Below are 22,249 nucleotides of genomic sequence, written 5' to 3' on the forward strand. Positions count from 1 at the left end.
CTGCACAGCTGCAGGGACCCAGAAGGAAGGCAAAGTGTGTTTTAACTCAGTGAAATACTTCCCTGCACTCGGGCACCCAGAGCTGGGGGGTCTGTACATTGTTATATTCCATCTTTATAAAGCCATCATAAAAACTTCTTCCTCTAATCTACAACCAGATACAGTTCTCTTAACTGTGTCTTTCTTTCCATGATATTCCTCTATTTCTAGGATAATTTCCTCTTTTTTAATGTTATATTAACAAAGGGTACTTTATTTCCCCTTATTACTTCTACAATTTCTTCCTCTTTTGAATTTCCAATGTTTCCCCTTCAATTTTTATTTCCCTTTTGCATAGTAGAAACCAAATGCAGCCACCATTTATTATAGGTGTCCATGTATGTATCAATAAGAATAAAAAAAAAAAAAAGAAAGAAAAAAAAAACCCAGAAAATCATGTGAAAGATGATCAATAACATACAGCTTGAATTTTATGTCTTTTAAAATTTCCATTCCCTCAAAATATTTTTACAGAACTTAACTGTACAATTTCTACCCAGAAGAATTTTTAAAAAGCAAATTTAGGTCTCTTTTCTTGTAGGTATGTTTTCTCTAGTGCTCTACTGCTCTTAAAGCATCCCATGTATAGATATAAGAGTTTATCTTCACATGCCTGGACTGTCACATTAACTAAACCATGTTTTGTATGGAAGTATTACCTAAAAAAACCCCAAGCCCCAGTTTATTTCATTAAGAAGTCATGCTCACAGCAGTAGAAGCAGATGCCATTATAACCCTATGAAAGCCAATGGAGAGGTGCTGCATTTTGCTGAAGTAAATATTCTTCTTTCAATTGATCATTTAAACACAACAGCAAACACATCAAGAATTAAGCCTCCCTACATATTCCTTTTCCTTTCACTCTCAGGCAAGTATTGATGAGTACTAAACCCAATTTTACAAGATAAAAATAGGAAATGCTTTTTTAAAATCTGTCCAAATGCAGATTGTTATCTCCTGTAACTGTAAGCAATATTACTTTAACACAAGATGTGTGATAATCTACTGATACAGAACTCCCAACTCCAAACCAGCTGTGTAAACCACATGTGAACCCATGAATTAAAGAAGAAAAGCCATACAGAATCAGCAATTAAATCTTTTTTCCCAATGCTCCTCACATCACTTTGCTCTTCTTTCTCATTCTAGACTGCACATATGCTTTGAATCACTTCTGCAGAATAGACCTTTTAAGTTTGAAGACTAGACAACTTAGCCTTGCAGGAAATGCTTATTCCTAATTTAGATGCAGAATCTAACTGGGCTGAAAACATGTTACAGAACTGGTGCATTTTTCAACTGACACCAGATTCAAGTTACAATTCACCAGTTACTGAGGAAAGGAATTTGGAACAGAAAATGAAGCTGTGCTATGACAATGACATACTAGATTCTGAAACACATCAGTGTATCCACCTAAAAGCTCATCACACTCATGACTCTGACCAGGTCAACCCTTTGTATCCATTCCCTTTTGTACAAAAACAAACAGTAATACAGAAAAGCATCTGTTCAGGAATTCTTACCTTTTCATAGATTTTACTAATTTCCTCATTCGAGCTGAAAACCAGCTGAACTGATCCACAACCTGATGCCCAAACAATTTTTTGTACTGCCCTGATAACACAGATGTCAGGGATGTATTTTGAAGCCTGAAAAAAAAAGAGAAATTAACTAAAGCAACATTAAAATACAGCTGCAAATAACACTGCAATGGATTCTAAATCCCCACAAATGAATTTCACAGAAAATTTAAAATTTTAAATCTTAGAACAAAGATTTTTTTTCCTTAAATAGAAAACAGATGATGTATCTTGAAGAGTATTCATACTTCACTTATGTAAAATTTAATTTTTTAAAGTAGGATGTAGGCAACTCTGGTTCTAAGACTTAGTTCTAGAAACTACCAATTTCAATGCTAAAACCTTCTTTATTTAGGAAAAAAACCCCAAGAAAACACCAAACATTCATCTGGAAGGCAGCCAGCCTCTTAAGCAATATAAAAAGTTGAACTTATTTTAGGGTTTCTCCCCATGCTATGCTAGCTGAACACTGATGTTATCAAGCATGTGATCATTATATAAAGGAATTGCTCCATGTTCAAGACACAGAGGGTTGAACATGAATAAGGACACAGCTCATGTACGGAATGAATGCAGAGTCACTCTTCAGTACTTTGTGCATGGTCTGAGTTAACATCCACTAGTTTCTACTGATATACACACATGACAAAACATACTCCAACTGCTATTATTTGGGGTTCACATCAACTTTCAAAAAAACTACTAAACTTATCTGCAGTCTGTACTCAAAACAGAATTGCCCAAAGAATAGGTGATCTCTAAAAGCAGAAGGCAGACAGATGGATTTCAAGTTTCATTTTTCTAATGCTCAGACAATAAAAAGGGGACTCTTAAGAAGCTGAGCTAAGTAGGTATCTGCATCAGGAAACCTGAACAGTGTGCCTTCTTGAACTGATATGGACATTAACAATATTTCCAAGAAAAATAAAAGGTATTTTATATTTGTCACAAGTAAAGAAATCTTACAGCAACAGTGACACAAGAAAAACAAAAGGGTTTTTTTAATCTCATTGTAGTTTCAAAGTCTTTAAGCATCAACTTTTAAAAAAAAGGTGAAATATTCCTCTCTATGCTAAAGCCTTCTCTCTGGCCTATGGAAACTATGTCAGATTTTTTTTTAATTGTGGATCCATTGTAAAGAGTCTATGACCATCAAAACATGAAAAGGCAAAAAAACCTTTCGAAGGCAAACTACAATACCCATGAAATTTAGATCTACAGCAGTATTCATAATTTCAGAAAATTACAGACAAATCTTCCACAGCAATACTGTTAAACACATGCAGATTTAGTTTGCTTGATGTGTTTGGTGAAAGAAAAATTACTTATTTATTAGCAGGCCTCTAGGAAAGACAAAGGCAGAATTAAAAAACCTTTCCTCACATCTCAGCTCAAAAGATACTTCCTCTATAGAAGAAATTTGATTAAATCAGAGTTGAATTGGCTGATTTTACACCTATGGATGCAAAACCACCACTGATGGAAGGCAGATGGCTCAGTCTTACAGCATGTTGTGCTTTCTTTAGACACTGCCCTTTGTTCTCAAGGGATAGTGAACTTGTCAACACCAAGATGAGAATACAATAATATCTTCTATCTAGATATCTCAGAAATGTTTTGGAGATGGTTTTGCAGACATGCTGTACAGTACAGAAACACAGTATTTATGGCTCCCACCCTGGAAACCAAGGGATCCAGATGCAGGTGGAAGAGGAAGGTAAAGCAGTTTTAGCTCCTGCTGAACTCAGCTGAATTCACTGACACATTCTCTAACAAGACTCCTGATTCCAGATCCAAATGGGCTTTGGCCACATCATACACATAAGACAACTATGTTTGCAAAGCCCATTGTTTAGCCTTACTGAGGTTTTCATTTGTGTCATAAAAGCATCTTCAATATATAAAGATACACTGGCAATGATTTGAGATTTTTCTCTTTCATCTGATCATTACCTAAAACATTTTAAAAGGAAAATCTGTGTCTTACAAAGCAACAAATTTAAGGATTAAGAAAATAGAAAAGATGCTATAAGGAAAAAGGTGATACAGAAAGGAATTCACCAACCTCATCAGATATTTGCTGTGCAAGACGTATTGCTACATTTCTCAGCATGCATTCTGAAGTTGGATTAGGAATGTTTTGTAGGGCATTTTGTAGCACCACTGCCTGGTCATGCGTAGCCTGGTTTATCTGGAAGAAAGTATTTCTCATACTTACTTTTACATGGGAAAAAAAAAAGCAAAAAGATATGAAGATCTAAAGTTACTTGGAAAGGTTTGATAGAAGTAGATAAGATCTTGGAAGGAAAACTTAGTGCAAAGGCCAACATAAATAAATCTCCTCATTTTCAAACAGATACCATCACACCTGAAGACACTATGCTGCAGTGGACGATCACAGAGTACAAGTAGTTGAAAGGCATTGCTCAAAACTTAATAGGTTTGGGGGCTTGTTTATTGATCAGATTACTTCAAGCTGACAGAATTGTTTTCTGTTACAATGCCTCCTTCCCTTTCAGTAGATGTGGGAAAGAAAGGGTTTGGTCAAACATGGGGGCTCCCTCTGGATTAGATAAGAGTGTTCAGACAGAGTATGGCTGCAGTTTTTATTATACTGAAGTACATTTTAAACATTTAAGTTACTCTTGAAGAATTCTGTTCTAAATGATCCCTCCTGGTTTTTTATAATATTTTCAAAATAGAAACAGCAAGACAAGTTTTTATCTTTTTTTTTTGTATTGGTTTGAGCATAGATCCCTCTCTCCTTAGTCTGCCAGAGCTCCATAGTTTTGACAAAACCTGAAATGGTTCTTTCCTTCTCACAGACAAACAAAAGACGGTGTGCTGTGGTTACAAATTAAAACAGAAGAGTTTCTTCATTTTCCTGTACCAGTTCATTCAAAAAGCCCATCTCAAATGCTGCTCAAAAGACACACTGTGAGGCTGCTGGGAAGGTCTGGGGTTGGTCACATCCCTTGCTTTGTCAGCTTCACTAAGACACTTGATTCAGAGAGCAAAGTTACAAAGCCTCCACTGAAGACTAACAGAGCTTCCATAGTCAATCAGCTATTGGATGCTATTGGAAGTGATCAACAGCAGTATGTATGGGGTAAATCAGTTCTGTGTACCAGAACACTGTATTTAACATTATTAATTCAACCTTCTATGAAAACAAGGAAGAAGCTATTTTAAAGGTACTAGTGACAGCAACAGACCAATAACTGAAAACTATAGATACATAACCTTGGTTGCCTACTTCTCCTAAATAGTGATGGAAAGCCAAGACAGAAATTATGCTTTGGTACTTATGCTTAAGGTAAGACAATTAAAAATTTTAACAAATCCCACCTGCCTCCCAAGGGAATAAAAAATACCAAAAGTCCCTCAAAGAGGATGATGGTGACAGCAAGAATAACAGTGTTTTTTCCAACAAATCTGTTATTATTAAATCAGATGTTTGCAACTCCAAATACTGAAAGTCAGCAACTGTAGACAAATGTTACTACCTCCTAAGAAGTCAGCCTAAGTCTGTTTCAAACAATACTTCAAGACTCAAGTGATGCAATGTGTGTTCCAAACTGCCCTTTAAATAACTGTTGTAAGAAAACAGGGCAGTAAAATGTACTCATTTTAAATAGACGAAAGACAGGGTGGCAAACATGTCTGCATTAATATATTCCCATTATACTCTAACATGAGACATAAAAAGGGATCTTCACTTCTTTGTAATCATAAGAGTTTTGATTTACTTGAAAAATAATTAATTATGTATCTTCTAACAGATGCAGCTAACCAGAACAGGTACTTATGTTTGAGATTTAAGGGGAATGTACTTCTCCAATTCAGAGATGGATCTCAGTCAGTATTTTGGAATTAAGTGCTCTGAAGTGGGGCTCTCTGTGTATTCTTGAGGACAGGTTATAGATCAAGAAACTATTTAAGATGGAACCTCACAAATGGGGAATTCCCATTTATCACGGAACACGCCGATTTGGAAGGGCCCCACAAGGATCACCAAGTCCGACTCCTGGCCCTGCACAGCACCATCCCCAGAGTCACACCATGTGCCTGAGAGCATTGTCCAAACACTTCTCAAGCTCTGCCAGGTTTGGTGCTGTGACCACTGCCATGGGGAGTCTGTTCCAGTGCTCAATCACATTCTGGGGGAAGAACCTTTCCCTCATATCCAACCTAAACCTCCCCTGACACAACTTCAGGCCATTCCCTTGGGTCCTGTGAGCACAGAGCAGAGATCAGTGCCTGCCCTATCTCTGCCCCTCATGAGGAAGCTGTAACTGCAGTGAGGTCTCCCCTCAGTCTCCTCCAGGCTGAACAGACCAGGTGCCCTCAGCTGCTCCTCACACAGCTTCCCCTCAAGGCCCTCCACACCATGCCTGTGGCCCTCCTTTGGAATGCTCTCCAAGAGTTTTGCACCTTTCTTATATCATGGTGCCCAAAACTGCCCCCAGCGCTCGAGGTGAGGCTGCTGCAGCCCAGAGCAGAGCAGGACAATCCCCTCCCTTGCCCAGCTGGTGATGCTGTGCCTGATGTCCCTCAGGACACAGATGTCCCTCCTGGCTGCCAGGGCACTGCTGGCTCATTGAACTGGCCATCAAGCAGGACACCCAGGTCCCTTTCTGTGTCACTGTTTTCCAGCATCTCATTCCTCAGTGTGTCCATACACCCAAGGTTGCCCCACCCCAGGTGCAGAATCTGGCATCAGCCCTTGTTGAACTCTGTATGGTTGGTGATTGCCCAGTCCTCTCATTTGTTGAGACCTCTGCAAGGCCTCCCTGCCCTCCAGGGCATCAACAGCTCCTCTCAGTTTTGTATTATCTGCAAACTTGCTCAGTATCCCTTCCAGTCCTGCATCTGGGTCATTTATGAAGATGTTGAAGAGCACAGGGCTGAGGATGGAGCCCTGCAGAGCCCCACCTGTGACAGGTCACCACTCTGTCACTATTCCCTACAACCCTTTGTGCCCAACCTGTGAGCCAGCTGTTCACACATCACATGATGTGTTAAATCCTGCTGTGTGCTGGACATTTTGTCCAGAAGGATGAATAGAGTTAAAAATGAGAAGTTGACTATACTGACAATCATGCAAACCATTGAAAATCATATACAGAGCAAGTGCATCTCACACCTAACTTTTTACAGTCACCAAGAAACAGGATTTGTTTAGTAAGTTGATCTCTTTCTTAGAATTGCAAAACGTTATCTGAAAGAACCGTGAGTCCTCGATGTGCAATGCACTCAAAGAACAGATTGTCAGTGAAGAGTAAGGAGATGCTGCTGCACACATGATAAACCACAGAGCACATTGCTATTTGCAGCAAGGAAGGTTTATATTACCGGTGAAATTGTACTCGTGCCTTCCACAACTGGCTGACAAGCTTCTGCCACAGCTCGGACATGGCCATATCCAATTGCTGTTAGCAATAATTTGGCTATTTTTAGAGCATTAAGGTAGGCACCCCTTCGAGTTTCCATATCTGCATTTGGCAGGAAGTTATTTCTGGTCAGCATGCTCAGCACAAGAGGCAAACCACCACTTTTCAGGAAGTTGTACTGGAAGTCACTGGCATCTTCTCCCAGAGGTGCACTGGCAGGCATTAACAAGGCATAAACTACCTGTAGAAGAAAATACAGAGTTAACTAATGGAAATGCACCAGCTTGGATACAGATGATTGAACATAAGAATTTGTAGCAATACTACATAAGCAATGCTTTGACAGCACTGGCCATACACGTTTATGCCAGTAAATTGTTCAGTATTTTCAATTGTTAATTTCAAACCAGAATTTGGTGTTAGGCTTCCATAATGTTACAGACAGGACTGCCACAGAGAGAATTGACAATTTTTAAAGAACAGGCAAAGCATCACTAACCTCTGTTAGGTACAGCACTTGTGAGGCAGAAGGACCAAAGAACAGAGAATCAAGGGATGGACTAAGGCTGCTTTCCCCAAGCTTTGCATGATCTAAACAAATTGCTCTTAGCTTCTCGACCGTAGTGTTATCTGCAATAAAAACACAACTTATAAGCATTTTGCAGCAAAAGTACTCCACAACAAGCCAGTACTATTTACAATTATAAATCTGAAAAATTTTAAGTGTCTCAGAACAGTTGCAAAACTGACAAAATCAGACTACAGACTGTTCTCCAATGACTATTACAGTCAAAAGTGATCCTATTAAAACAGTGCTACAAAACCACCTTAAAATACAATGCTCCCCATTTTGACTGCACTGTTGGAATTAACCCCAGTACCAACTGCAAACTATGCAACTTCATATAGCAGATAAGAAATAACTACTTGGGAAATCTTTTACAGTCCTAATTAGGATAACAGTAATGAATTACAGTCCCAATAAATTACCAAAAAGTAGAAAATACTCCCCTATCTTCACTTTTATGTATCAGATGAGAAATTATTATACAGCATATTCCAAGATTTAAAAAAAGGATAAAGTTAAGTTTTACCTGGTGGCATGAGTTTCATAAGAACACGAGCTCCATCTCTAAGAGGTGGCATATTTAGACTACTGCCCAAGTCTGCCACTTGCCAAAGAAAAGAGATGTATCGAGGATGCAGTGACATGATCTTAAAATAAGCAAATTAAAAAAATATATAAATAAAAATTGTTAGCCAAAGACAAAGTGTAAGAAAAAACATGTTTGAACTGTTAATTTCAGAAAATGCTTACCACTCCAGGCAAACAGCTTTCAACTTCTGGATTTGGACCATCACTGTAGTGATTGCCGTGGTTGCCCGGAGAACCAGTTGAAGAGTCAGAAGAACTATCTGGACTTGACGGCATATTAGAATTTATCTGTGTAAGCTTAGCTGTAATTAGCTGAAAAACACAATCATAGTTTAAATACTCTCCAAAAATTAAGATTCTTTAACAAATAAGCATCTGATAAAATGTTAATGGCATAATGTAAGAAGAAGAATGGAATTACTCAACAAAAATAAATGATGCCATACACGATATTTTTCAAGCATTTACAAAAGGGAAGGGACATCTGAATTGATGTAAATACCCAGCCTGCAACACTAACCGTTTTATCCTTGAGATTCAGCTGCCCAATTAATTTTCTGTCATCTGCAGGATCTACCAGCTCACCCCCAATGAACAGCTCTACTTTTGTGTGTGCACTGTTGGCTTTAATGCGATTGAGGATGCAGCGCCGCACTTGGCCAATCGTGTCGTTTGTGTGAGACCAAATATCCAAATCTTCCACCTGCCGGCCTTGGTTTGGAAAACGAACCACAAGTGTGATATGTTTACCACGGAAAGCTCTGAAAATAAACAGAAAAGCAAAAGTTATTTTTGCCCTCATGAAATAAATTCTTTTCCTTCCTGCATTTTTTGCAGCAGGTATTTCAACATCAAATCTTTACGTGGTATTTTCCAGTCTAAGATTCAGTGAAAGCCCCAGCAGCTATGGCAACAACATACACAGAATCTTTTAAGAACCCACACTCAGTACAAATGCATTAATCATATGGTCAAATTTACAGTCAGGTTAGGAACACTGAGAGAAACTTTAGAAGTCTCTTATTAAGTTTTAGATCTCTTCTCTGTCTTGTAAACTTCCTGATCAAAATGTGCAAAGAAAGCTTAATCAGACTGGCAATGATGTTTTGCTCTTTCAGCAAAGCAACTCAAGCTTTAAATACACCAAGATCAGAAAAATCCATCAGGTTGCCAATGCCTTAATACCTTCTGTCAAAATCAGCCTTACTGCCTTCTGTCAAAAGCTGTTGTAAGTTTTATGCTAGAATTTCAGTTTTTAAAATCAAAATCTTTTAAAGAAAGTTTGAAGTGGTCAAAAAAAGGAAGAAATGGTTTCACATTAGCAGTGATCACACTCCCCACAATGGCAGAGAGCTCATTAGGAAAGATGTGCCCAGATAAGCCCAACAAACTAATCCCATGTAACAAAAGGCAAAAACTCCTCATAAAGCTCCTTGCTAACAAGGCCTGTGAAAGATTAGTCTAATCAAATCAGCAGCCCATAAAAAAAAGATGTACTCACAATCAAAAAGAAAACTTTGTTAGGACTCATCAATCAATCAATCAATACATGCAGTAAAAAAGCTGTAGCAACACTGCAAATTACTGACACACCATGAAGAAATAGCAATTGCTTCAATTTTTTTGACAAAAAGGTCATTTAAAGTAAGTGGATGAAAAACCTCCACCATGTTTAAAAACATGTTCGCTGCATCATAAATCCATAGAGACACCAAGGATTTAAGCTAAGTTTTCACTCAAGGACAAGTATAAGAAGAGTGAAGGTGTACAGAAAATAAATATACTTCAAAGTACTGGTTATCTTCTTCCCCTCCTTGTGAGGAGCTTACAGAATATTTCACTTAGAGATAATTAAAAATTTAATCTTGCAAAGTAAGATTGAGATCTCTACAAACAATTCTGGAAGGTGAATATATACATTTACAACATGTTTTTGTATAATAAGACTATGAGAAACAAAAAAGTTTTGCCAATGCTAATGCTAATGTAAAGAACAGTACTGCTTTTAAGTAATTATCTGAAATAAAGAATTATATCCAAAACAATTGAGCCTCAAGGTACGTTGTGCTTGTTACAGAAGAAACCAGCAAGTTTATTTTTAGGCCCGCTGCCCCTTTCATATTCACTTGTATTTGCCTGATCTTGCAAAAAAAAAAAAAATTAAATAGAGTTTCATATATTAGCAAAGAAAAGGGAATTCTGAAACACTATGAAACCATTTCCCAAATAGAAACTATTTAAAATGTAAAAATGCCAAGGATAATAGTACTGAAATTTAACAGAAATCAAAATCATGATACTGCTTTTTCACACATACCTTGACATAGGTAGAATAGTTCTCTCTTCGTGGTAATCACTGTCACATTCATTTATATACTCCCTTAAAACAGTCAACACTCTCACCATCCTTATTGCTTCTTGTCTTGCACAGTTGATGCTGTCTTTATCTCCATCCAACACACATAATGTATCATAGGAGGCTTTCAGACGATCAAAACAGGACTGAATGAAGTCTTCATGAATCACTACCTAATTACATTAAGAAATTGGAGTAATTACAAGACATATTAGAATCCATCTTTTCAGAAGGATGACCAAATGATAGAGAAAAAAAAATCCCCAAACCAAAACAGGTAAGTTACTCAATAAACCTGTTTTATTCCAGCAACTCCCATCAACAGATAGCTCTAATTTAGTGTGCACTTCAATAATCTCACATCAGCAGCAGCTGTAACCATACTGTATGTAAATAGAAAAAGTGAAAATCTGGACAGAGAACGCTGAGTTGGACTTTCACTTTCTCCTTTTCTCAGACTATGTTAAAGAATTCTTGTGTGCATATAAATCCAGCACTTCTGGAAGTGTCAGAGCTAAGCATGTGCAGATGGACACATCAATGCATGCTTAGTAAGCCCAGACCTACACTACAGCAAGACAGAAGCCTCCAGCCATCTGCCACTGCACGAACATACAGCTTGAATGGCTGTGAATTCACCACCTAGAGCAGCTGTGCTGGACCTGGTAGACTGGCAGCTCTGAAGATTAGAGCTGAAAGTGTTTTGAAGACAAGTAGAATATTAGTTTTTAGAAATATACCTGGCAAGTTATCAACTGGAGATTGTCCAAAGGACAATATTCCTCCACTAAATTTGTGCACTCACATAATTACAGAATTGTTTTTATGGCCTCTTCTTGACTCTCACCAGCAGATCCATGTCCTTCCCATGTTAGGGGCTCCAGAGCTGGATGCAGCACTGCAGGTGGGATCTCACCAGGGCAGACAAGAAGGGCAGAACCCCCTGCCTGGACCTGCTGCCCATGCTGCTGGTGATGGAGCCCAGAACACTGGTGGCTTTCTGGGCTGCCAGTGCATGTTAGGGCTTCTTATCAAGCAACACCCCCAAGTCTTTCTCTGCAGGGCTGCTCTTGGTCTGTTTATCCAACAGCCTGTATTTGTGCCTGGGATTGCCCCAACCCAGCTGCAGAACCTTGCACTTGACTTTGTTGAACTTCACAAGGTTCTCAAGGGTCCACTACTCAAGCCTGTCAAGGACCCTGTGGATGAAATCCCTTTCCCTTACAGAAACCCAGCATCTCTTCTCTGTCCACTGAATCATCTCCTGGCAGATATTAATGTAGGGAGATAATATCTGATTTGCTAGACCTCAGCTTGACCATTACATGGAAATTCAATGACCCTTTGTAAGGGGCATGCCAGAAAAAAGAGATTACATTAGCTTGTGACAACACCCAACAGACCCAGCCCCTGAACATACTCGTATGAGTAAGTGCCACAATTTGCAGTGCAACAAAAGGCTTTCCTCTTATGACATTAACTGTTTTCTTAGGAATAAGAGCAAATACAGCAGATGAACTTAGTGGGAAAAATGAATGAGAGTTCAGTCTGCAAATATGAGAAAAAACTTTAGTTCTGCATCTGCCCAGAATTTGATGGTAGGACTCACCCGCCAAAACACAGAAACTATTTCCTGTTTTCAAATCTTTCAACTACAAAAATATCACCAAACTGATGTTTAAGACTATCATTTAAAGACTATTTTCATTTTTATTCTTTCAGTCTTCTTGTTGCTTTTTCTTACCTGATTAACTTGTAACCTTGGGCCAAGATTAGTATAGATCTCTTTAAGAAGGTCTATTGCTCGGTTTGCAATGTCATCATTTCCCTGAATCACAACCTAACACAATTGGAAAAAAAGCATTTACATCTCTTAAAACTTGCTGGTGTAAAAATGCAAACAGAAACTACCACATAAGAATCTCAACACAACAGTATGTCTAATTATCTTATGAGGTGAAAGGGACTAAAATGCTTAATTAGAAAATACAACCAATAAAACTTACACTCAAGATGGTAATATGAGGAAAAAATAATAATTAATTAGTTTTGAAGTTCAGAGTTGGCAAAAAAGGATTATGTTGTATATAGAGTAAAAGCAGTGTTTATATGTTCATGTTCACATAACATTCCAAATTTTCTCTTGTTTCAGAGAATAAGAAATCTTCAGATGCTTCAACAATCTCCATCACAAGACAGAATTTTCAAGTATTTAAATGGCTCTGAATGGGTGGAAAGGGGACAAGCAAATGAATTCTGCTTCTAACCTGATAATCTAGATTTTAATTACTAGTCACCAGGTCTGACAGCAGGTTTTATAGACAACCCCTGCAGGGTATGCAGCTCAAGCCTCCTGAGTTTTGCTGATTAGAGTAAGTTGATTCCCAAAACCAAAACATGCTAACATTCTGTGGGGTCTCTGTTCACAAACATGATGTGAACTTATTTGTATAAAAATTGGGATCTACTTTGGTTTTAACTATTACCACCTGGATTAAAATACCCCACCCTTCAAGAAGCCACAACCAAAATTACTGAAGACTGCTGCTGTACACATTTTACAAACACAGCCATGATAATTATGTCACAGTGCACCGCTGTGGGCTCTAATGCAGCTCTTGAGAACAAGAAATACTCTGAAAAAATTAGGTTACAGTTTAAATACTGATGGTTTTCACCAAAAGATTTGGCAAGTTTCAGGAAGATTCTATACATAGAGAATAGGTGGTTATATGGAATCTATAGATCCTAGAAAACCACCATGTTTAGCCAAAATGTTGTGATTATAAGAGAAACAATCAGACCAGCGATCACTTGGTCTGATCTAGAATCACTCCAGTTACCACACTAGAAGGAATGCCATGGAATAGCTTATGAAGTGCAAGAAACAAAGCTTAACTATAATGTGCATGTGAAAAAAAGAGAAATCTACAGATAATTCATCTGGAAGGATCTTTTCTTCTCCAATGGTATTGGGAAATTTTTAATTTCATGTGCATACATAAATATACTTATGTTTCAAATAACTTTCCATTTAACATCAGTCTGCAAAGTTACCAACTTGCATACTTGCTGGGAAGACAGTAGAGTCAAAAGCCATGTATTAAGTTGGAAAAAGCAGATTTTTGTAATTTCAGTCCATTACTAATAAATTACACATTCCTAAAAGCCTAAAGAGACTGAGAAAGTCTTAGCAGTTAACCTTTCAGATGCTTCCTTCAATTAACTCACCCTCCAAAGGTAGTCTAATCCTATTAATTCCAGGTCATCCATCATATAGGCTCGTCTCTTTGCTACAAGCTTTCCTTCTCGACAGTTCACAGCTTTGAAGAAACGTTCAAAACATTTCATTCCATTTTCTGTTAATAGGGAAGGATCCAGCTGAAGCACATTATTTTCAAAGAAGTCCTTATTAATGTCAGGGTCTAAGTCTGGTTCATCCCCCATTAGTTTGGAATACCATTTAAAACAGGCTTCGCGATCACAAAGATAAACCGCATTTTCTGCTAAACACTTCCATATTTGCTTCGCCTGAGGGGCACAGAGCCACAGCTGACCATCCTTCAATAAAAATCTTGAGCAAAACAAAGAGACAATTAACAGCACTGTCTAATACACATCCAGAGTTACAATTCAGTAAAAAGTACAGGCACAAAGTTGGATATGCACATTATACATGTATATATCACAAGTATGAGAACTTCATTTACATCATCAGTCCACTCATAATCAGCCCCATGACATCTTAGTAAGTTTGAATGAATCAAGACCAATCAAATCCAAATACACAAAAAAACCAAGCATTGTTTACATTTTATATACAAAGAAATGCACACTTCCTAATGTACACTATTTAGTTTAAAAGTCAGGTCACAACATATGAGACAAAATTAATTCAGTGATTCACTATGTTCTAAGACTTGATTTAGCAAAACTGCAAAAAAGGTAACAATAGCATGGAGCAGAGCCAGAAGCAGAAATCAATGAACTGGAAATTTTCCCTTTTATTTAAGCAAGTTTTTAATTTGTGTTCAGTTATTATGAAACAATTATTAAGAACTTTAAATCTGAGAGCTAACACTAAGGATGCTTCAGGAGGAACAAATGATAATCAAAGTTCTTTAGATTAACTTTTAATATTAAATTTTTTTTAATGTAGAAGAAATCAGGGACTGAGTTATGGCACTGCTTTTCAAAAATTACCACATACAAATTCTACATTTGACATCCATGGAACTTCATAAATTTCTGTACATTAACAAATAGTGAACTTAAATCTAAGGAAGTTACAGTTTGGAACATGCAGGAGTGATACATTAAGTGTGCTATCCATGTGCTATTGTATAATTTCATTAAACAGTTAACACTTCAGTTTAGTTAATGAAAATTCTCAATAAAATTTTAAAACATAAAAGAAAACCTCCTTTATAAAACAAGGAAAAAATAATTCAAACATAACAGTTCAAGTATTTTTACTCATTTAAAACAAGGTTAAAACCAAGTAGGAAAAAGCTGAGAGAAACTCAGTCTAAAAAGCATCAGCATTCTGCTGCTCTGTGATGAGCTGAGATCTTTTGTTTTCTTATTTTACTCCAACAGGAGCTGGCCAAAATCATCCAAATAATTTTTTTATTGTGCTTTCTTTCTGGGCCTCAGTTGCTGCCAACACATCATCACTGACTGAGGAAAGTATGTGTCAGTTTATGATCATGGATTTAATTCTGGTGTGATACACAGGGCCACATCCCTACTTGGAATACTTTATATTTTAACCTAAGTTACCCCAATAGGAATGTAACTGTATCCACCACAAACTTTATTTATACCAGTAAGGTTCTGCACACAGACAGGAAAAAATACAAATCTTAGTGCAGAATAAGAGCCTTGGATTCCAAATAGTCTAATAAACTTTATTTGAATATTCCAACAGCAGCATTAAAGCCCTCCAGGAAAAAATCCAAACCAAACCAAAAACATTCGATGTATTTTTGCATCTGAGTTTTGAAAGAAGTTAACAAAACAAATTAAAGCTATAGAATAGAGAGAAATGCAAAGTGTTTTTCTTCAAAAAGCATTGAAAATATTCTTAAAGAAGTTAAAGAAATGTTCAAGGTAAAGCTCACCGTAAGAAGTTCAGTCGCTCCTGTACCTCCTGCACGTGACTGTAGCGGCTTCCTGGTCTCACAGTCTGAGGATCATACTCACCATGCTCTGCAAATAAAACATTTTATTAGACAACACACTCAGAAAAGTGATGCTGGCTCCAGAAGAGAGGGTGTGTTTGAAGACTTGTTACTCTGAATATAATCCAAGCCCAGTACATTTTCAGTGAGGCGTATGAAAAGAGTTTTCAGCAGTCAGCCACCAGTTAATGCTTCTTCCTATTCTAAACACAGGCAAGGACTCCTGAGGTCTATAACCAAATCAACAATTATGTGCTCACTGTTCAGAATAATGAAAGTGCTACAGAACAATTAACAACTTGCACTGTACTTATTCAAATAAATGTTCTCTATTTTCAAGTAGTCAGCTTGAAGTCAAAAGTCAGTTGAAAATAGAAGTTTACCAAGCATATAACTCAATGATCCAGTGCTTTTTTTTCTGAGGATGCTTTAGTTTTGTTACACAGCATCTTTTCTAAAATTTCATTTTTCTGTTTTTTAGGCTGTTTCTGCTCCAGAGGAAATCATGACTCCATTTCTTTACCACCTTTATACATAGCTATGCACACAACATCACTCAGAGGAAGAAAGTAAGACAACTTTATTTACTGCAAGTTTCCAAACATAAACCCCAAATGCTTGTAATACTGACAAGTTTGAAACAGAAGTCATCTTTCGAAAGTAAAGCATGAAGTAAAAATTTTAGCTGCATTTTGTCAAAGTTCATCATAATATTCTCTTAACAAACAGCAATTTTGCTCACAGGAACATGGTTTTGGTGTGGTTTTGTTTGGTGGTTGACTGTTTAGATTTTTTTAAATTAAAGAGATACAATCTAGATCTGCACTTACATTACCTTCATCTGTACTAGCAGTACTTCATCATGACACATTCATTATGACAACTCCATTATAAACTAATTAATGCTTTATTTTTTATTTGCAATGATGTACAGATTGCCTTTAACTAAGGTGACCCAGCCAGGATAGACCCTCTCATGACAACATTAAGACTAACACTAAAATTTATCTTCAGAGCTGAAAATCACTATCTCCTATTACATCAGGCAGGGGCAAAAATAAGCACATCAGTGCTTCAAAATAAAGAGAAAAATAACTGTCATAAATATTCCTCTCTATATCCAAGTATAAAAGGTACACTACCTTAAATACCGAGTGACAGGGGAAACAGAAGACCAGTAGTTAACTAATGTCTGCAAAACTGAAGACATTATGTTCATCAGAAACTCTTAAAAATTAAATCATGACTTCCATGAAATGCTCTTAAATGAGCAACTAGCAAAAGGAGAATGTGGGGAAAAAATCTGAAGAAATAATATAAAAGTATGTAAATAAAATGATTTAAGAATTAGTAAAATATGCTGTGTCTCCAGCAGAAAAAAAATCAGGGTAGATAAGAGAAATTAAAATAGATTACTTGAAGTGTTGGGTGTTGAGGGTGGGTTTTTTGTTTGATTTTGATTAGTTGAGGGGGAGGTGGTGGTGTTTGTTTATTTTCACTGTGGGAACCACCTGGGCTTTTTCCTCCTGACTAAAGTTTAATTCCCAGACACAACATCAATAGTGGCAATGACAGGAGAACTCAAATCCAGCCAGCTGCAGACAGGAAGTGTGGATGGACTTCAGAATTCTGAAAAACTCTGAACTACAAAAAAATTCTACTTCCCTAAATATTTTCTGTATCACATTCTTTATACATCTCCCAGATTTATTTTCTACTCTGCACATCCCACAGCAAGTCAAAGTGTAATCTCCTTAAAAATTCCTCTTACACACTGGAGCAGAAAACAACTGGTTGAAAATTTAAGAATAATTAGTGATAAACACACACAGAAGATCATATGGCACAGTTTCTACAAAAACATTTCATTAACACTTTGGATTTTTTATTACTGCAGAAAAAGAGAGATAAAGGAGAATTGAAATTTTCAAAAGATCTTTGATAAATCTTTGAAAAGATGAAACTGTGACCTCCTTCAGGACTACAAAATCCACGAGCAGTTGTCTCATCTCATGGAAGACTTTGCAGAGCTGAAGGAAAGGATGAGTTCAAGAGAAGGGAAAACCACAGAGCATGGAAAAAAATTCAGAAATATAGATTAGGCTTCCCTTTAATCCCAAAAGGGCAAACATACTAAAGGGGAGTATGCCAGAAAACACTATGCATTAGTGAATAACAGAAGACTAGAAACACTGTTTTCCATCACCAAACACAGCTAGGGAAGACTTCAAGGAAAACAAACATATGGCAAATTCAAAATTAATTTTAAAATATCCAAATTACCTAATAATTGCAGTGTTAAGTGCCAAGAATATCTGTCAACAACTGGATTTTTTACTTCTATGGCATTTGTTTGACCTGTGCTGTTTGTATCTTTGCCTTGAATTTCCCCCTTCTGTCTCATTTGCCTTCTTCAGCCAAGTTTAATTCTACAGCTTCCAGTTCTTTCTGATTTCACATGCATAATCTTCTTTCTTCCCCTTTCATTTATTCCCTTTCATTTATATAGCCCCCTGGCGTATTTTCTCCCCCTCCATGAAGGCATGGAAGACAAATATCACAGTATTCTATGTTCTGCTCTATTTAGTATATAAAACTGAAAATTAAAAGAGTTTTTGCACAGGAGCTGTGGATTACAGTCTGAGCACAGTATCTGGAACATGAGGAAGATCTCCTGGTTGCCCTTAATAATGTAATAAAGTACCTAATAAAAAATCCCACACTATTATTCTTCTGGTTTTGTACTCTGATACAAATGAGAAGTTCTGCAGCAGCTTCATCTCAAGAAAGAGCATTTTAATTGCTTTGTAATTAGATTAAATTTAAACCCTTTACACACTTGTAATTCCTATTGCATTGAAGATGTTTGTATCACTGCTTAACTGAGTCACTACAGCTGGGGAGGGGCAGGGCAATGTGGGTTTTTGGGAAAGGAAAAGAATCATGCAAGTCATCAGCCTAATTCTTCTGCCCTCAACAATTTGATATGTAAATAATATTTTCAACAATGACCTTTTGGCTTGAGAATTAAAAAGTAAGATAAATTAAAAATACTTCCTACACTAATACTGAAAACAGACCAAATAATTTAGTATTATTTTAACATTATTAGTTAAGGTATTTAAATTAGGATAAACCCCTCCATGTATTCCTGAATAGAGAAATACAGTTGCAGTTTGTAGATTTAACTGAATGTTATTCTCACAGGCCTACATCTTGCTGAAGTGACCCATCTTCACAGAGCACCATTATTTACACAAGTCCACAAGTATGTATTTTGGATATCTCTTATATGAAATACATATGTATATACACATACATACATACTTATATATGTGTATATATATATATATATATATATAATTTTTTTTTTTTAATATTCCAAAACACATGAATTCCAAAAAGGCCACTTTCCTGTGCACTGGTAGCTACAAGCTCTCCAATGTGCAAATACCCTGTCCTCCCTGAATGACCTACATTGAATCCCTGCAGAACATACTGTGTTATTTCTGAGATGCAACAGAAAGGCTGCCAGGCTGTTATGAGGCCAGGGTAGAACAGTCCTTGGTTCCAGTCAGTAAAGCCAGTGGTAGGGAAGGAGGAGTGTAAATCTCCCCTTTTACTTCTGTTGGCATAATTTTATATTTCAAGAACTGTGGCTCAGTGTACCAAGTTTCCTGGCCCACCATTCTTCTTCATTTCCATGCTTCTACCTCAGTAGCTAAAAGTTAATCCAGAGTAAGAGGGTAAATTCATCAGCAAAGAGCTGGATTTAGCCTAAAATACAAAAATACTAACACAATGTGCTGCCCAAGTGCTGCTAATAACAAACACAGTAAGAGAGCCTGAACAGACAGTGTTACAAGGGAAAAATAAATGGTATCCCTGTGGTTTGAAGTCCTTCTCCCTGACAAATTCCAAGTACTGGCTGCAAAGTGAGGTGATTAAAAAACTTGTCAAAGGAGCCTTCAAAATTCAAAACTACAAGTTTACTACTAGAACCTTCCACCAAAAAACTAACTTAAGTAGGGCAGGCAAGATGATTTTTATCAATCCACACATAAACAATGGCTGCCACTTTCTCATATTCTGCTGTTAAACACCCATTTTCAATGATAAAAAAGAAAAAAATTAGTATTTTAAGCTTTTCTTACCCAGTCACCACAAAGGCTATTAACCCTACAGATGCTTGAAAATTAAACAAATAAACTTAATAGTTATTTTATTATGGGAATTTACTTTTAACTCCATTTTCAGCTGGAGTTTTCCTATGCTTTTGATGTTAAAACTCACCTTTAGCATACTGCCTCATGCTTTCCATATAGGCAGAGAGGTTTTCTGCAACCAGTGTAACGAGGGCGTGATTGTGCTGAAGTTGATTGATCAAGTCATGTCGGTAAAACACGTGGGGACTTCGCTGAGTTTGACTGAAATTAAAACACAAGTGTCTTAGAGGAAGAGAAAGAAGTTTTGCACCAAATAGTTCAGAAATCAATTTAAGAGACACATCTTTGATGCAAGATCCAAATTTTCCTACAATATCTCAAACAGAACACAGATTAAGTTTCTGACAATATTTTTCTATCTTCTGACATATCAACAGTTCTTAGGAGTTACTAAAGAAGGTAATTTATGAGGACTTTATGGTTACAAAATGTATGGAAAACATCAAAGCAATGGGAGCAGCTCAGTGGAGGGAGAATATCTGCAGCAAGACCTGCCCAAAATGCACAGCAGACCTTCAACTACATGTAACTACAATATGCATAACCCTGGTTTCTCCCAGAGCCATCTGATATACTTTTCTATATTTAACATTAAAACACTAAGTAAAACTCATTACCATAGTCAAAGTACATTAGCCAATAACCAAACCAATTATTTCAATACTTAAAAAACCCCTAAAAATAGTATTGATTTTTTCCTAACAATAACTATGTGGGAAAATGTTGGTACAAGCAAAAAAACCTGTTACACAGAGCATATAACCTAAAAGCCCCTAAAAGATTCAAGAAAGGAAATATCCCAAATAAATAATTAGATTGTTATTTAAGTGCATTATCAAGACCTGACCAAAAATGCTTCTCTTAAACAACACTAGAAATATTCAGATGACAGAAGCAAACTACAGAGCTTGTGTCCAAGACCCACATGCCATGAACACTATCAAATTCTAGAGCCTGAGGATTCATCACCTCTGCAGAACACTCTCCAAGTGTCTCAACTGCTGCAGCTGTAGATCAGAGCACTGATCTTGACTGCATAAACCAGAACTGCTCTTCCATGGTAAAGAGAGAAAAAAAGAAAATAAGTGGGTGTCAGGGGGAAGAGCAGCATTTCTCACAGCCACTCAGCTGATCCCATAGCCTGCCCTAAAGAAACAAAGATCTGATTTCCAACTGCTCTCCTTTCTTTCAACACTTAAAGGAGTAGATCTCAGAATTAGCTGAGTGGATTACAGGTAGGAATTCCCATCCTTCCTGGGAAAGGAGGTGTCCATACTGCATGGCCTACAGCACTCCACAGTACTTCCACACCTTCAGAGAACAGGGGGGAAGGCAAGGAATCCCAGTTCCAGCATCAGCTGACAGTGATCTTTGCAGCTGATAACCACATTTCACTGCAGATGTAACTGCACAGATAAATTGATTCACTGGCCAAAGATCAATGTCCATCTGGGTTTACAAGACAGAAGCCACCAACACCCTGCCAGTAATTTTATCTGCAACCAACAGACTTTGGGCTGCTAAGCACCGTGGTTTTCAGAAGATTAAATTTCATAACATGCAGAATTTTCTAAAATAGTTTGAAAAACACTCAAATACCCAGACATTTCTCAGACTGAAAACAAAATGGATGGAAGCATGGAAAAAAAAACCATACAGGACTTCATAGATTCAAAACATTCTCTGTTTTCACTTTAAGAAACTTTCTAATTATGTTTCATTCCATCTCCACCAACCTCCTTACTGAGAATAAAGCAGCAGCAAATCCAGCAAAAGACTGGATTTCTATTTTAGTGGTTACCCAAGTTTTACCTCTAGACAGAGAACAGCATTCACAAAGGTTAACAGAAAATAAGAACACTGATTATTTGGGAAATACATATGATCAAACAACTAAAGGAACAAACAGAACCAAGATGGGGTGTTTTGTGGAATCAAAGATATTAAAGTGTATAATTATATTCATAATATTATGCATTTGTGTCAATCTCACATGAAACAGCAAAACCAAAGCTTTATCAGCAGAAGACCACAATGTTCTGTGTGAGGTGTTTTTTATTTCTCTCCTTTCTCAGCCACATGCACAAAAAGTACATTTGCAAACGGATCCATCTTGGTTAGCAATGACTTTGAAAAGCTGAATAACTGAAATAACTAGAGTTATGAGCTGTGAGTTTTAACAGTGATCATGAACAACACTTCCAATATTATTTTGATCCATTGCTAGGATGGACTCAAAGGCAAAATGATTGTCTTTATGCACAGGAAAAAAAGCTGATTTAACAAGAGCTTCCAGAATGTTTTCTAGTATTA

General features: G+C 37.0%; 1 protein-coding gene across 5 annotated transcripts in view; it reads right to left on the reverse strand.

Moving 5' to 3' along the window:
* The window catches only part of USP9X (ubiquitin specific peptidase 9 X-linked), a 96,296-nt gene that overhangs the window by 28,152 nt on the left and 45,895 nt on the right, over positions 1 to 22,249 (reverse strand). For 4 of the 5 annotated variants that reach the window (XR_011679680.1, XM_071430290.1, XM_071430288.1 and 1 more), the window contains exons 14-25: positions 20,004 to 20,137; positions 15,651 to 15,738; positions 13,759 to 14,101; positions 12,272 to 12,367; positions 10,489 to 10,700; positions 8,692 to 8,932; positions 8,334 to 8,483; positions 8,110 to 8,230; positions 7,515 to 7,645; positions 6,978 to 7,256; positions 3,688 to 3,813; positions 1,566 to 1,691 (exon numbers count right to left, since the gene is read on the reverse strand). Coding sequence is in view for 4 of the 5 variants with exons in the window: in XM_071430290.1 (XP_071286391.1) it covers positions 1,566 to 1,691; positions 3,688 to 3,813; positions 6,978 to 7,256; positions 7,515 to 7,645; positions 8,110 to 8,230; positions 8,334 to 8,483; positions 8,692 to 8,932; positions 10,489 to 10,700; positions 12,272 to 12,367; positions 13,759 to 14,101; positions 15,651 to 15,738; positions 20,004 to 20,137 (2,047 nt within the window). In the remaining variant the exon portion in view is untranslated. The remainder of the gene's footprint in view (positions 1 to 1,565; positions 1,692 to 3,687; positions 3,814 to 6,977; positions 7,257 to 7,514; positions 7,646 to 8,109; positions 8,231 to 8,333; positions 8,484 to 8,691; positions 8,933 to 10,488; positions 10,701 to 12,271; positions 12,368 to 13,758; positions 14,102 to 15,650; positions 15,739 to 20,003; positions 20,138 to 22,249) is intronic. The other variant, XM_071430291.1, reaches the window with a different exon arrangement.

Source organism: Agelaius tricolor, unplaced genomic scaffold, assembly GCF_023055355.1.
Source record: "Agelaius tricolor isolate 1412-34295 unplaced genomic scaffold, bAgeTri1.0.p SCAF_7, whole genome shotgun sequence".
Taxonomy (NCBI): domain Eukaryota; kingdom Metazoa; phylum Chordata; class Aves; order Passeriformes; family Icteridae; genus Agelaius; species Agelaius tricolor.